This window comes from Molothrus aeneus, chromosome 7 (genome assembly GCF_037042795.1).
Source record: "Molothrus aeneus isolate 106 chromosome 7, BPBGC_Maene_1.0, whole genome shotgun sequence".
In the NCBI taxonomy this organism is placed as follows: Eukaryota; Metazoa; Chordata; class Aves; order Passeriformes; family Icteridae; genus Molothrus; species Molothrus aeneus.
The window spans coordinates 14169640-14186532 of record NC_089652.1 but is presented as its reverse complement, the minus strand read 5'-3'; the positions used below and the strand labels follow the sequence as shown (position 1 = coordinate 14186532).

Below are 16893 nucleotides of genomic sequence, written 5' to 3'. Positions count from 1 at the left end.
ATGTTTTGAGTGATAACAGTAATTATGTGATTAAACAGAGCAAAGACAAATATACATCATACACACAGGGAAATTCTTTGCTGTGTCTTTGGGGAAACTGCAGAAGTGTTGTTTTCCAAGTTACTTGGAGTTAGAAGGGAGAAGCACTGAAGACTGTGTAGTGGAGAACACTGGTGTATAGACTAAGGGATGAGCAAGCTCATTTCTCTTTGGAACTCAGTGTATTGCTGAATGCATTTTTTAAGGCACAAAAATTCACATAAGGATTTTCCAGTTTTCAAACAGTCAGAAGCAAGATGATGGGAAGGAAAGGAGATTATTACTATAGGGTAGCATTAGGAGTAGGACATGAAGAAGGAATAGGGCATGAGGTGAAGGAAAAGCTACGTTCCAGACAGGAGTTACTGCACATGGTGAAGGGAAACTACTGCTTGAGGAGCGGGGTACTCAGGGACTGGGGGACAGTCAGGTTGGAGGAGGAAAGAAGTCAACTCTGAGCGGCATAGGTGGATGGGAGAGTGAAAATCAAGAAGAGAAATGAGTGAGGATGGAAAAAGGAAACACGTGTTTGTGAGCAAAAATAGTTACAGTTGTAGGAAGCCTGTGGAAACATACTACTTGTTCCAGGTGTTTAACCGTAACCAACTGTGGTATTTAGAAGAAGCACTTCAAAATTGCAGTAACAATGTCTTTGTGAAGTAGATAAGCGCTGACAGGGGAGTGAGGCAAAGATGGAAAGATTGAAAGGCAGAGGAGGAGCCTCCGTTGGTGTGGGACTTGAAGGGGAGCATCCCTCACACTGAGCACAGAGCTTAACTTTGAGTCTCTTCACTTGTGAATATATGCTGCGAGTGCCCCTGGCTCTGCCAGCTCATCAGCAAATACACTTGGAATCACTGCTTGGATCAAACTTGAGAGTGCTGCCAAATGCATTGCAAGGTATTCTCTGGGCTCGACCCTTCTGAAATAAAGGGGTCAGTGTGTTCTAGCCATCCCAAGTGCCAAGAAGCAGAAAAGGAGAAGGTGTGATTGTAGACTTGAAGCTATAATTATAGTAAAGAGAGAGGACTTGACATATACAAACTGGACAGTGAGACTCTCTTCAATTGTTGCAGCAAGATGTATATCAGCCAAGCTGTGCTCCTATCTATTCTTCCCCCAAAAGTGAAATAGATGTGTATTAATCAGCCTTGGTGTAACTGATATGGTCATAGGGAGGGATGGAAGGAATAAGTTGCTCCAAAATAAATATATTTGTTTAAAAAAAAATCCCCTCTAACAAAATTACTTTTCTAACAAAATGTTTAAATTTTTAAAGGGAGACAACAAACTTTGGAACCCTAACAATACTGATTTGTTTTAAAGCATGTTTTCATAAAAAAGTAGCCAAAACTTTGCACATGGAGTACATTCCCCTACACATTTATTGGCCTTCCCAGTCAGTGATAGGCTTTGTAGGACTCAGTCTCTGGTGTGTGTTGTCAATCATGCTCTCCCAAGGATGTGCATAGGGGTACTTGACACATGATTCTCTTCCACCCTTAATTCTCTGCAGCAGCAGCTCTTCTTATTATAGGCTTTTCTGGGGACCACTCTTAAGCTTATTTGGGGGGCAGTAAAGGTCAGGAGAGGTCCCAGGAGAGGGTTGGTCTGTTCTTTCAGCACTTCCTATTAGCTTTTATAGGAGATGGAAAAGATGATCCTACCTGGAACCTCAGTACATCCCAACATAGTTTATAACTTCATAGGCGAAACTCAGGAGTCAGATGTATGTTTTGTAGGTGTATCATTGTTTGAACCACCATATGCTTTTGGGTTTTAGAATTAAAAGCATACTGCAGAAACTTTCTCTGCTTAGAGTTACTTAATTTTGGTGCCAGAGACTTGAGCTGAAAATTTAGATCAACACCTGATTTGACTCAGTTTTACTTCCGAGTGTAATTTTTAAAAAGGCATAGATTGTCAGGGATTTTGAAAGATTTGAAGAAAATAAAGCTCTGCCAATGTCCATGTGATCAGATCCTTAGCAGTAATAGTGAAAGACATTAAATCACTTTTTGAAGAAGAGTAAACCAACTTGTGAGGATTTACTCACACAGTATAGAGTAGCAGTGAATCTGTAACACAGTCCTGTTATTTTCCAATTATTTGACCATTACAAAGACTCAACCCCAAAAGTGTCTGTCAGGCACCACTAGCAGTCCTTTGTGTTTTATCTTCATGCAATCAGAAATGCAAACTTCATCTAATATATTAAACATGATTTAGAAGCTGGTTTTCTTGCATATTTTCTGCACTAAATTTAGTATTATAGACATAAATAAGCAGCCAGAATTAAATTATTGTAGAACATGTTACAAAGGGTCCTAAAACATTCCCAGGATAAAGATGGATAACAGGCCAGGATAGAGTCTGCTGCACAAAGGCAAGGAAGAGGGAAGGAGAGAACCTTTTGACCTAAGGCTCTAGGGCACTGAGTCAGATCTCCTCTCACAGAGCCACATGAAGCTTCTCATGAAACTTCAGGCAAAACAAGCCTGATCTCCAGAATGGAAGTCATGCTGCAGTGAACCTTTCAGAAGTCACAGGGCTGAAGGGATATTTCTGCACTTTGGCCATGTTCTTCATATGGATTTCAGGACCAGGACACATGAGAGACTCCTACCCCACTAACTAGTGGTTTCCACATAGAGCAAGAGCATTAGTTATGTAAAACCAGTTGAAACTGGTGGGGAGAAACCAGGTTGTCAGTTACAAATATATATGTACTGTAAGTTAATATTAGTTGCTGACCATGGGCCATCTGCAGAAGTTTACTGCAGATGACTGCAGCCTCTATTGTGATAGACTTTACCAGAAATCAGTCTTTGCAAAGTGAACATCAAAATTAATGTCAGAAAGTTTTCATCCTCCTGTCTGTGACAACAAACCATTAGATAGGAAAAAAAATACAGCATTAAACCAGGTATTTGCAACAGCTAATGCTGACATAGCTATAACATAGTCAGGGGACAAATGTTAAATTAAAAAGTCATTCTGATTATCTTACAGTTTTTGCCAGAGCCCACAAACCACTTCCTTTTCTACCCATGTGTTCTTCCCCATCTTCATAGGAGACAGAAGGCTGATGCCTCTGTGTCAGGCAGGCATGAAGGCAGTTGCTGTAACTTTCTGTGTCCTTTGCTTTCAGTTTGAAGCCCTGTATGGTGAGTAACATTTTTGATTATTCTCCGTGCAGTAGGTGTCTCTATAGAATATGACTTAGCCAATGATGGGAGATAGTAGATGAGGCATGATAGCAAGGGGTTAGAGGAATAAAGGTAATGGAGGGTATTGGCTGTATAAAGACTGCTCTCAACTTCAATATCACTAGAGTTGGTGGGAAGAGAATTCCTGCCAGCATAGGAATGTTTGCTCTGAAACTAAAAACTGCAAGAACATTGTTTATGTTCTTTAGCTCATCTGCTCAGTGTTACCCTTTAGCTATTGAGATTGTAATGCTTCCCTTGATGGATATAAGCCAGATTCCCTCGATGGATATAAGATCCCATAGCAGCATGATGGTGAATAATAAAGAGAAACCAAGTTATCAATATTAAACCTGCTCTCATTTGAGCAGGGAATTTTTATACAATGAAAAATGTATATGGCATGGAAAAGTAGATGAGATCATTTCGGTGCAGGCTTGAAACACAGAATTATAAGGAAGCATGGAATTCCTATGCTGTGTTTGAGAAGGTGCACAGTGACAGCACCAATTTCAGTCCAGCCTTAAACATGGATGATGAGTTTTCAGATAGATTGAAAAGATGGGGGAAATCACAAGAAAGAGTAATTGTAATCAGTATCTCTAAAGAGAGTTCTCCTTGGAAAGTTGTTCCTAAATCTACTAACAAAAAATTCTTTCAGTTTGGCTACTTTACATCTAGTCAATTTAGCACGAATACCTGACCAGCATGCTTTTACACATGACTGAAGCTATCTAGAAAGCTTTTCCTCATGGGAAGAAATATACTGTAATTTTAAGGGTGCAAATAATTGTTCTGTCTGATACCAGCATTTCTCCTTTCCTTCAAATGTGGAGGATAGGATTTGGGCAGGAGACTGGGCAAAAGAGATGACAAGAGAAAGAGACTGCATGTAAGAAGAAATGGTATCTCTCATGTTCTTTGTTTTACAGTGTTCTCAGCATAACTTGTGACCTCTGGATGTAAATAGGTCACAGGAGGTGATATATATGTGTTCATATGTGCATTATGATTTGATAACACAATTGTGATAAAGAAATTGTTCATAAGAGCAGGGAGTGTCTCTGTTGCCCGCAGAGAAATGTAGGCAATGGGATTTTGGAGTAGAGAGCTGGAGGCAGGATTCCATAGCACTAGAGGCCCTTGCTAGGAAACTGCACATGAGCTTTGGCACACCAACATTTGCAAAGCATTATCACTCTTCACCCACTGATCTCCTGGTGTCAATACAGCAGGAAACCGTGGCGATTTTTAGAAGGGCTTCTGAAATATTATCAGCACTGGCTATTCTTTCAGGGTATGTTTTATATGAATTTCAGCATTTCTCATCATAAGTTATACCATAGAAATTATTCAGATTAAAGATGGCTTCCTAGAATAAATTGGGCCATTACTGCTTTGCCCACAAGCACTCCTTCCCCAGTTAATCCTGGGTCATGAAAGATAGAAATGTGTTAGTTTTAGGCATAGGACTAATGACACTAAATTGACAGTGTCATCTTTCAGAGTGCCTTGGAAGTTCGAAACTATAGCAGCTTAAAAGCTATGTGCAGTTTCATTATGCATTTAATATGAACAAAACAAATATGTTTGTTTTAAAGGCAGGATCTGCGATTTCCTTGCTCATCTTCAGAGGCAAACACACACAAGTGAAATTGTGCTTGTTCTTTTCATCAGCTAGCTAGTTTTCTGAGAGCTGGGGCAGATCATACAAACAGCAAGAAAACAAAGCAGCATCATTCTATTCTCCTGGCCTAAACCCCAAGCTTGAAAAGTGATTGAAAGTGTTTTTAAAACTTCTGTTAGGACCAAAATGTGTAATGGTGTTTTTTCTATGTCTTCAAATAGTGCTGGGTCTGCCAAAGAATAGCTAGAAAGCTCAAAATTGCAATCCCATTAAAATGAAAATAACACACTTTCCATTGGCGTCAGTATCCAAGCACACTACCACAGAAATTCCCAAACTTCTGCCAAAAGGCTTTCCTGCTGCAGTAAAAATGAAAGTGAGGTGGAAATGTACATGACTGTAAATACACTTATACAGAAATGTACACACACACAAGCTCTCCTTCAGAGCTTAACATAACAAGATGTAGCTTTCATACATGTTAATATATTTGATTTATATCTAAACCACAATATTTGTCTTGGCACTCTGCTTCACATCAGGTGAGCCAGGAACAACTTCTTGCAACTCCACATTGTGACACTGCTAGGAAACAAACTAAAGATTTGTTTCCTCTTCTCAAACCTTTATATGTAAAATAATAATTTTTAATGAAAAATAACAAAAAGGAATCTTTCGGCCAAAACTAAGCATTTTTACTGCTGAACCAGTGAAATTCTTCTGTTCAATTTCAACAATACCATAATGTAGACTTTTATTCACATATTTTTGAGGTAGAATTAGGGAGAATTAGTCAGGGAATCTCAATATTACTGGATGTTTAAATCCCAGGTTCCTATCTCACATCCTACTAAATGTACATTCATTCTGACTGGAGCTTGGCAAGAAACATCCCAAATATGTACAGCCATTAACAACAGAGTGCTACAGGTCCATATGATTAACTAGGAATGAATGGATACAAGTGGGCACAGAAGATCAGCAGTCAGGCACAGGGAAGGGGAATGAGCAACTTCTTAGTATTCAGCAAGTGCATTCAAATTAGGAGCTGATGCAGAATAGCTAGTGATTGGAAATTTATATCAGCTCTCACCCATTGTGGTCATCCATTTAGACATTTTTGTGTTTTAATCTCAGGCACTGTTAATCTAATTTTAAAATGTGCTGCTTTTATCCTATGCTAAGCACACTCTTCTCTATGGCTACTTGTTTCAGAGGAATACTAATTGCATCACATTTACCAAAATGCTCATTCAGAGAAATACTTTACTGAGTGTTCCTTGAAAACAATCATTTTAGGCTTCTGAGTTGGAGAGAATACAAAACAATCTTTCAGCTTGACACAAGGTCACATGAACTAAATGCTTAATGACCTCTCTCTGCCCCTTTTCATTAAAAACAAGGATTAAAACCATGATCTCTGGCAAACATTTTAACCCACATGTTATGAAAGGGCAACTTCATTAGCTAACAGTGAAATTGAACTATTCTCAGAGACAAACCGAGAAAAGAGATCTGAAGTTGTTACTTTAGTGCTCAGAAGAGAGTTGCCCCAGGCTCCTCTGAGACATTGAAGGAATATGGTATAGCTTGGCTCTGTAGCTGCCCTGACAGAGTCAGCCTCTGCCTTTCCTCTCAGATGATCAGTGACAAATGTAGATGTTTCACCTTCAGGTAGGTGCTTCTCAAAAGTATCAGATAAGTTTATGCATTCATCATGCTCCCTAACTTCGGCTGTACATTTGTTTTTTTCTTCCCTTCCCTAAATAATTTGTTGGGTGTTTGGCCAAATTTTAAAGTTATGTGTTACTGAACTACAGGATGTCAAACTACAGAGCATTTTAAATGACCTTTATCTCAAATGCTTTTCTCATAGCAACTGTTTTCTTTCATCATGCCACATATAAGTCATCAAGAATTATTTCTTTATTTGACCTTTGCTTTCATCTTTTCAGACTATATAAAATTTTAAGGGCTTGCACTTTTTGTCTGTGTTTTCAGTGGTTCTAGAGCTCTGTTTCACTTGTGGCTTGGCAAGCTGTGTGTTTTCTCTGTGTCTTCACATCAGTGGTACAAGATGCTAAATACCTTGTCTGGTATCATAGACTTAAGTAATAGTCCTGAGAGAAGTATAGATATTAGAACTGTCACAGAATTAGATAAGGGTGCTGACTGTGCACACTAAACCAGGGAGAATTTGATGACTAGGGAAATGGTAAATCAGTCAAGATAGGATAACAGTTTTTACTGCTCTCTAACAGAGCATCACAAAGTGTCTTCCAGAAGTCCATTAGCTTGTGTGTCACACTAAAGGTATCTTAAATGAGTATCATTTATTTCAGTGCCCTTGCCAATGGCAGTAACTGAGGAGCAAGAATTCAAAAAAGGAAAAAACATGAGCACTAAAAGACTGAAAGAGTTGAGATCATACAAAGGTACCCAAAAGAGAATGATCCTCTGTTCCTGTGCATTTACAGGTTAATGTCAAAGATAACAGATGCCTTGGAAAAAAAAGATTATCTATACCATGCTATCAGTGCAATACCTGGCACACCTGGGGGTCTACTCTGTGTGGATCTATCTAGACTACCATGGAGCTGTAACACAAATAGGACAGCGCACCAAAGTCCTTAAGTATTTGCCCTGTATTTCCTTAGTGTCATAAAATCCTGATGAAGATATATTTCATTCTAAGCAGCATCTGAAGAACTTACTCAGGCTACCAGAAAACAGGAATGGCAGATAGAATTTTTTTCTGTTTATCTGTCTGAACATTTAATTTTAGGGCACTGCAAAAAGATGAAACACTACCAAACTCTGCTATGTTGCCAGTACTGACATACAAATCAAAGTGCTTCCATAGTGTGTGGTGATGGAGGCAGCAGTTTAAAAAACAAAACCAGAACAATTATTAAAAATGTGTCAGTATTCTGTAACGAAGATCACTTACGAACAATAAGAGAAAAAGTTGCTATTGGAAAAGGAACAAAACCATATGCATTGCTTGAATGTTCTCTTTATGTATGTTTTGGAACATGATCCAGATAATTATAAGATGCTTTGGTATTGTGTCAAGCAGTCGGGGAAGCAGAACAAACATTGATGGAAATGAGTACTTTAGTCTGGGAAAAGTATAATGTTGGCTTATTGCAAAATCAGGACCCATGAGAAATCAAATATATACTTTTTTATTTCAGGCAGATTTCTTCAGTATCTTGGTGAAAAAGTTTTACTTTCATGTCGGTTCTATTCCTGAAGTACATGTATTACTTTGCAAAGGTGTTTTAAGAATTTGTGAATGTTATATGTATGATCAACATAAACTCTTGTCTTGAGCATTTTCTTTCTACTTTGATTTTTATATTTCATTCTTATATCATATGACTTTGGAGTGTAGCATAGAAAGGATCAGATAGGATAATGATACAAATTATAAAATAGCTTCAGCATCTCAACACTGCATGGTTAACCCCCTGTTCTTGCATTGCTCTTCTTAAATTTTAAACAGAAAACAACGTTGTATTTTTCAGGAGTGGACAGCTGCTCATCATGTGCATGCAAAAATATAGGTAAGATGCACTTGCCTAATTTGGTTTACAGTTTTAAAAGCTTTTCTACATCAGAAAATTCTGCCCTTAAAGAAAAAAACTAATTTTTTTCCTGCACACTTTAACATATTTCTGTCTGACCGAGTTTTCTGTGCTATTGGTTGCTGACTTTACAAAGTCAAGCTGTGAGGTAGTGGGGCATCTCTGGTCAGTTCAGTTTCTTTCCTTTTCCAAGAAGTTTGTAAAATGAGAGTCACACAACATCTGAGAGCTTTTCATAGAGATTTTGGGAGGATCAAATGTGATTTCTGGATTGCATGTGGATGCACACACAGAGTAACATTTGTCCTCTACGCCTTTTATTATCTGAGCAATAAAGGTACCATAGCCATCTAAGTAATTAGGTTGAAATGCCATGTGTCAAATCACTATCTATTCCACAAAGACAAGTCAGGTCCTGTGGTTAAGGCAGTCATGTAGGAGCTTGGGATTCACATCCCATTTTAAAGTACCATCTACATCATCAAACTAGCTAGGTCGCCAGGCCCAGAGAGTGGTGGTGAATAGAGTTACATCCAGCTGGTGGCTGCTTACAAGTGGGGTTCTCCAGGGTTCAGTTTTGGGGCCAGTTCTGTTTAATATCTTTATCAATGACCTCTATGAGGGTAATTGAAGGTCATAATAACTTTGCAGACAACACCAGGTTAGGTGGAAGTGTTAGGTGAGAGTACAGGAAGACTCTGGACAGGCTGGGTCAATGGGTCGAGATCAATTGCATGAGGTTCAACAAGGCCAAGTGCCAAGTCCTGCGCTTCGGTCACAACAACCCAGGCAGCCTGACAAGGTGGGGGAAGAGTGTCTGGAAAGCTGCCTGGTAAAGGTCCTGAGGGTGCTAGCCAGCAGCCAGCTGAACAAGAGCCAGTTTGTGCCCAGGTGGCCAAGAAAGCCAGTGGCATCCTGGCCTCTGTCAATTACTTTGTGGCCAGGCAGATCAGGCCAATGACTGTCACCCTATACTTGGCACTGGTGAGGCCACACCTCAAATCCTGTGTCCAGTTTTGGGTCCCTCACTACAGGAAAGACATTGAGGTGTTGGAGTGGGTCCAGAGGAGGCAACAGAGCTGAGGAAAGGAGGGTCTGAGGGAATTGGGGTTGTTTAGCCTGAAAAAAAGGAGGCTCAGGGTAGAACTTGCCATTTTCTACACCGACCTGAAAGGAGGCTGCAGCAAGGTAGGGTTCAGTCTTTTCTCCTAAGTAGCAAGTGACAAGACAAGAGGAAATGGCCTCAGGTTGCACGAGGAGAGATTTATACTGGATATTAGGAAAAATTTCTTCACTGAAAGAGTAGTCAAGAATTGAAATAGGCTGCCTGGAGAAGTGGTAGAATCATCACCCCTGGAGGAATTTAAAAGACATGTTGGTGTGGCACTTAAGGACATGGTTTGGTGGTGGACTTGGCAATGCTGGGCTAATGCTTGGACTTCTTGATCTTGAGGGTCTTTTCTAATCTAAACGATTTATAATTGTATGTTCAGTAGGGTACAGATTACAAACCATAAACCAGAGATAGTTATTATCATAAAATCTTTGTCCTACTTGTTTTATCTGTGAACAGGACAATGTGACACTGAGGCAGGGATTATATATATATACAGTGTATGGTCCAGGGGGGCCATTAAACAATTTCTAGTAACTGAAATTTTAAGTACTATTAGTAACTTCACCATTTAGTAGCTTTAGCAGTAAGTAATATTATCAAGCTCACTGATCTAATGCTAACAGCAATCTCTCCAGGCTTAGAGCAGGTAACAGGCCAGGTCTCATTTATTTTATCAGTAATGTCTGGCACAACCAGAGTAATGCAGTGGTATCTCATTGTGGGGATGCTTTTCACAACCAGGCCGTTCTGAGTACCTGCATGCCTTAAATTACAATCACATGGCTCATTTTTTTTTTGTTTAAATCAGTTTCTTAGCACTTTAAGGATTCTTTTCACTGCTATGTGTGTAACTATAGTTATTCTTTTCATGTCTTCAGATCAGGCCCATGTCTCTGATGCCCAGGTGATGGTGGAATTTGAAAATGGAAACTTCAATTTCACATTCCCCAACCCCAAAAATGTGAGTGAATTCAGCATGACCCTCTTCAAAGGGCGTGAAAAAAAGGAAATCTGTGCATTCCATTTGAGCAAAGAGAGAATTATCTCCAAAAGTAATGTCACCTACTGTCAGACACAGAATTCAAGCAGCAGCACCACTTTCATTCTTAAAAATCTGGAGAAGAAACATATTGATGTTTATACATACTGCCTGGAGATATTCTTACCCCCTCCTTACATAGAGTGCTGTCTGAAAGAAACCTATTTGTACGTCCAAGGTAAGTTTACTTCTCTTCTCCCCTCGCCTCACTTTACTGATAAGTAGACACTGGTTATAGCTGTGCTGCAGTGAAGAATGTGACTAGAGTTCACACAGCTAATGACAAGGCAGCTTAAAACTACTTAGCAGGGGGGGCTGGTGACAGCGCAGCTGTGTTGGCACACTGCTCAGCACATTCTATCCATGTTGATTCATATTCTTGTGAAGGTTTTGCAGGCTATGCTCAGCTTTGGGTGGTGGTGGTGGCACCTAAGTTAGCTTGATTACAGCTTCTAGAGTACTGCAGTCTCTCCTTTGCCTGCAACAGCAATTTCTCTTGTCCATTTTAAAGTTGCTGAGTATAAATGTTAAGATTAGGTCTAGCCAGTGGTAAAAAAATCTATTCTGAGAGCCATCTTCAAAAGCCTAGAATTAAAGAAAATCATACAACTACTACCATACTAGTAGTGGTATATGGAACTCTCGGATGCCATTGAGGCGTGAAGAAGATGGTGTTCACTTCTGTGAAGACCTTCAGCTTTAGGCCCCTCTTAGAGCAGAAGTGATCCACAGCTGTTGACAGTTTTTGGCTGTTTACTGAGAAGGGCTTGGACTAACTCCAGAAGACTAACTGTCCAGGTTTTAATTTTGACCTGGCTTTCATTCAGTGACTCTTTAGTGTACGAAACTGAAAGAGCTAATGGTGGTTTTGCTCACAACAATTCTTGGTTCTGCATACAGTTCAGTTGCAGCATTGTACTGCCTGCTGTCCTTCCCTTGCTTTCTTTTCCTCTCTCCCAACACCAGCAATAAACAAAGAAGCTGAAATGCTACAGCAATTATGTGCTTTAGTCAAGTTTGAATCTCAATCCTCTCTATATTTAAAAAGCTTCTCAGAATTAAGCTGTGACATTTGGTTTTGTCTGCAGTGTCCATTTCCACTTGTATGGAGAGCCAGATGCTCAGAGCTTTTTCTAAATGTTTCATACCCTGTCATATTTTCACCCAGATCTGGGCAAGAGCAATCTTGAGTACCCCAGCTTGCCTCTCCATCCAGTGAAGGGGGTGCCAAAGTCTACCCTTCTTTCGACCAGGCTGCCCTTAAAATCACCTGTGGTACTTACTGCATATAAGTTTAAGCCTTGTTCAGATCTGAAATACCATGTTGGAGGTTGGGATTTTTCTGGTTTTTTAAATTCTCTTTCTCAGCATGCTCTCAAGCCTGGCTTGGTTTCTTTTCAGTCTACACTTTCAGTGCTGTGTACCAACAGTTTCCCCTTTCTTTCTGAAAAAATGCCATCTTCTGCTTCCTACTGAATACACTTTTCCAAGGTGACAATTCACCTCAGCAAAATCCTTCTTCAGAGTTCACTTTTGCTAATCTATTAATATGAAGAGGGAGAAGAATTGAAGTTATCTGTAGAAGGCAAAAAAGAAAATTATCAGTAATGACTTTTTTTTTGTCTCCCCATCTTCAGATAAGGAGGACTGCTTTTTACTTGGACGTGTGCCATGGATTATTATTGGCGTGATCATTTTTGCCATTTCCTGTGTCTGCTGTGTTGTGGCTTGTTGCTTAAGGAACAAGGTAAGCAAACATATGACATAATGCAGAACCCTTCTTCCAAAGGTCATGGATGGGGAATTGATTTAATGAGATTTAGAGAGTGGGGCATGCACATACTCATTCAGCAGTGCTGTGTTTTTTGACAAAAAGACAGAGTTGTTTACCACTGGAATTCAAGTCATTTATGACAGTAGCTCAGATTTAATTTTTCTAAGACTGAATTGTTTCTTGATTTAAAGGCTTTGAACCAAAGGAAAGAGGAGAAATGCTGCACAGGTCAGCAAAATATTTTCGTAAGCAGTTCACCTGATAGTTTTCTTTAAGAAGGGGAAACAATCATCAGTGAAGCAATTCCAACACTGTTCTGCTGCAAAACCACTTAGATTTTACTCAGGAAAGAAGAAATACCAAGGACATTAGCTATTCTTTTGGGCAATGTGTGTTTTTAATTTTCAGTTTGTTTTACTCCAAGTTTTCTGTGCGAGTTTGACATGTCCATTCTGACATTAATGTTCCCACTGAAAACAGAATAACTGCCCTACTTAATGAACAAAGGCAGGAGTGGCAAAGGTAAGTGACCACAAAATAAATTCATGGCATTTTCTCTCTGTTGACAGAATCAGAATTGTGAATCCAACTCCCTTGAGTACAACAGTGAATACATGCCCATGGCAGCAGTGAACGCAGCTAAAAAACCAAGAATCTGAGGTTGTGTAAAGCCTGGCTGTACCTCTGCTTGTGTCTGCTGCAAGGCTTTCTCTGGGAGGGGAAGAGCTGCTTGCTGTGTCTGCCACTGATTCTGGGTGGGTGGCTGGGTGCCTGGGTGGGATTGTTACAATAGCTTGTTAATGGAGATCGTGCTGCCACCTTGCAAGAAGACAAAACTAAAAGCAAAATCTCTGGAAACCTTTCGAATCATAACGGTAGGCTGGTTCCTAGAAATGCCACTGCTTCACGTCTGTGAAAAGCAATGATCTTACGCATGAGGAAGAGATGCAAAACTGTTTTGTTCAGATTCTTGAGATGATGCATGGTATCAAAAATCTCTGTGGGGAAGTGATTTACTAGATTTATGAGTGTTACTGGCTAAGGGCAAATATTCTACAGAGAATGAGGAGCTTCCTCTGCTACTTAAGCCCTACAGAAGCTACTACGCAAGCAGGTCTGGATACGGAACTGAAGCAGAATTTGGACTTATTCAGACATATGAGTGCTGCACATAACTGATTCTCCATTTCTATTCTAGATATATGTTCCTTGCTGCATGGAAATTTTGGAAGCAGTCTTCCAGCTACTTGAACTTGGACAATGGGAAATTAGCATTTCCCCATCTTTCCCAGCCTCCCTGAGCTCTCATGATGGCCCTGTGCTCAGTCATGTGACACCCACTGTAGTACTGTTCTGAGCTGTGTTTTGCTCTAGCCTTATTTGTTAATTGGAACCCTGCTTGATCCACTGACTCACGGACGTGAAATGATAATAAGTTAAAGATGTCAGCTTTTAGTTGAAGAAAATGTAAGATTCCTGTAGTGCTGCTACAGAAAGAACTTTTATTTTCTAGTCTCCTTTATGATAAACTTTCCACTGGAGACAAAAAAAAGACTACCTCCAAAGCCAACGCTTGTGGTACAGCCATATTGCCTTGTATTGCACATGCCCTTTTGTTAGGGTTAGTTTAGCAGGGGGACAAAACCTGAGACAGTACAGCAGAGACTTCTCTGTGACATTCTGTCTCAGTTATGTGCATCTGCATTTTTTGTATTTGTGCTGTCAATACATTTTTGCCATTCACACCTTGGGGCTCCTCTTATTTAACGAAATCCTGAATGCTTTTACTAACAGAGGAATATATTACAAAATGGATATATTGTAAGGCTGCAATTGCTCTTAGGTCAGTTCAAACCTACAAGATCTGTGTCTAAACTAGGAGGCACAATCTCTCCTTTTCGTGTCTTGCAGCACAAACGCAACACAGTCCCTATGGTCAGGATATTCATGGACTCTGCATTACAATTATCTTCCTCTTGCCATTTGACATGAAATCTTTACAACTTCCCCAGAGGGTTCAGGGGTTACTTGACCTGCCTCAAATTGCTCAGAGCCTTCAGTATGAATGAAATGATCAATCCTTCATGCTCCATATGAAATGCATCAAAACTCTGATCATAAATGACCAGCTGTGAATCCAGCCTGCATATCTTGCCAGATACCTTTGGGCTGCTGGAACCAGAGTGGTACATTGATTCTAAACCTCTCTGTAATACATTAGAAAACCCCAAATACTGGTCAGAGGATACTATTGAGAGAGATAAACAGCCTGCTTTTCTGGCATACAGAAGGCTGGTTTCAAATTTGATAGGGCAAATAGGGACAAGGAGGAAATAAGCCGGTACATCAAGAACAGAGTTTTCCTCAACAAACACCTGGATAGACAGAAGTATTGCAGAGAGAAAGTGCAAACTGTGACTCTGAAAATGAGTAAAGCATCAAATCAGACAGGGACTGCCAATTACACAGCCCTGCTGAGCTAACCAGCTCCTAGGCAGAGATGGAGAGGGGAACCCTGGTGTATTGGGTCACATTACATTTTCTCCCACCATTCTTTGACAAACTACTTGACCTCCCCAGCAAACTAAACTTGCCTCTGTACATCCATAAATACATTGATTTCACAATTTATAAAAAATATTGATGACATTACTGTGTTTGAAAATTATTGGTGAAAATAGCTAACATCTACTATCTATGAGAAAAACTGCATGCAAGATCCTATAAAGAGTGGAGAGCCTTATCCTCTGAAACCTTTCACCAGACTGAGAAGGAAATTCAAGAAGTAAAGAGTTTCTGAAAAAAGAAAAACTTGAGGTTTGCCTTAGGATGCAGCTGGATAAGCAACAAATGATGGAAGTCTGAACAAAGCAGTTCAAAATACATACATCCTGCACTGGAGAGATAGATAATTTATATTCATTATAACAAAGTTTGTGGAAGTTTCAGGTTCCATTACTCCTTTCTTTTTGGAAAAAGATATTTTTATTCTTAATAAAACAGTTTTTTTATTATGCCATATATGTCCATAAGAACCTTCATCCATGCACGTGCGTTGTGTGAAAGAATTAATCTCAGTAAATCCACAGCATAATGGGGAGAGAGTGCAGGCCAGTTTATCCCTCTATAGCATATTAGTGGATAACAGGAAAAGGACTTAGGAAAAAAAAATTAAAAACTGAAACCCAAAAATTTGGACCTGTTTCTAAATAGTGAGATAATGACATTGTTTGCATGTGTTTATTTCCTATTATTTTAATGAGAAAGTGTTTTTTCATGGTGTCCCATAACTTCTTTCTTTCCTTTAATCTCTTATGCAGTATGCTTATAATGTCCCAGATTATTTTGGGACATTTTTCAATTTCTTTCTGCCATTTTCCAATACCTCCAAATCAAAAGGAGCTGGAAGAAGATAAAGGATGACAAACTGAGAAAAAAAAGAAAAAACTATGTAAAAATAACATGAACCAAGTCTATAGACTGTGTGACAAGAAAGGACTAAAATAAAAGAAAATAAAAAATAACAGTCAGTAAGACTAAACTAAAAGCCTGATATTCTAACAGGTCATTATTTCAAAAAGCAAAATCTATCTTTGGAAACTCACAGTTTTGGGAAAAGACTATTTCTGGAGGAAGGATAAATTATAAATATATCATAATTTGAATACCTGCATATCTTGAAATGCAAACCTTGATATATATTTCTCAAGTTTATCTTCCCAAGCTGAATTATTAACCTAAGTATGAATGCTCTTGGAATTTAATGATTAGCTTTAAGACTGCAGTTTCATATCTAATATATAGGATAGGGAATGAAATGACACTAAGAGGACCATTTTCCCTTAGTATAGGTATTTCATTGACTTCAAAGTTCAAATAGCTCTAAATTTTATCGTATTTCTTACAGGCTTTAAGAAGTTTATTTAAGGCTGAGGAAAAGAGGCTCCCAAACTTGAGTAAAGCAAACAAATGAATCAAAATGAGAATTACTACTGAAGATATCACACAACATTATTCATTAAGTGTTTTATAAGGTGGGAAGTTCCCCCTACATTTGAATCTATAAGTTGCCATGAAGAAAAATACAGGACAAAACCCCTACCAAACAGATTAAACTATTTGAAAATAGTTAAAAATAAATCCATGTGGTCAGTAGGGACTTGTGCCCATACAAGATTTACTGGGGAGCTGGATCTAAGTCTCTGCCTTCATTTGACTTTAACTGCACTGAGATATTCCATATACCAAGTCCCTTAAGTTGTCCAGTCCATCATGGTTATGGCAGTCTACCCACTGAGATAAAAATCTCCTATTTCCTTGAGAGATGAAAGTTTGTATTTATGTTCTGTGATTAGGAGTTCAATTCAGTGAGTGGGGTTACTTGGAGAAGAGGGAGGAATAGGAAGGATTAAACAGCTTTTCTGGCAAAATGAAGTGGACAGGTATGAACTGGAGATATGAATAAGAGGTCAGGGGGTGAACTTCATCTAAATGAGTA

At 39.2% G+C, this 16893-nt stretch overlaps 1 protein-coding gene across 1 annotated transcript; it reads left to right on the top strand.

Moving 5' to 3' along the window:
- Positions 1-3127: 3127 nt before the first annotated feature.
- On the top strand, positions 3128-13721 carry ICOS (inducible T cell costimulator). Its single transcript, XM_066553905.1, has 6 exons — positions 3128-3206; positions 8406-8444; positions 10461-10799; positions 12259-12368; positions 12965-13055; positions 13594-13721. Exons 1-5 carry the CDS (start codon positions 3128-3130, stop codon positions 13052-13054), a joined length of 657 nt encoding a protein of 218 aa, XP_066410002.1. The 3' UTR covers position 13055; positions 13594-13721.
- The last annotated feature ends 3172 nt before the right edge of the window (positions 13722-16893 follow it).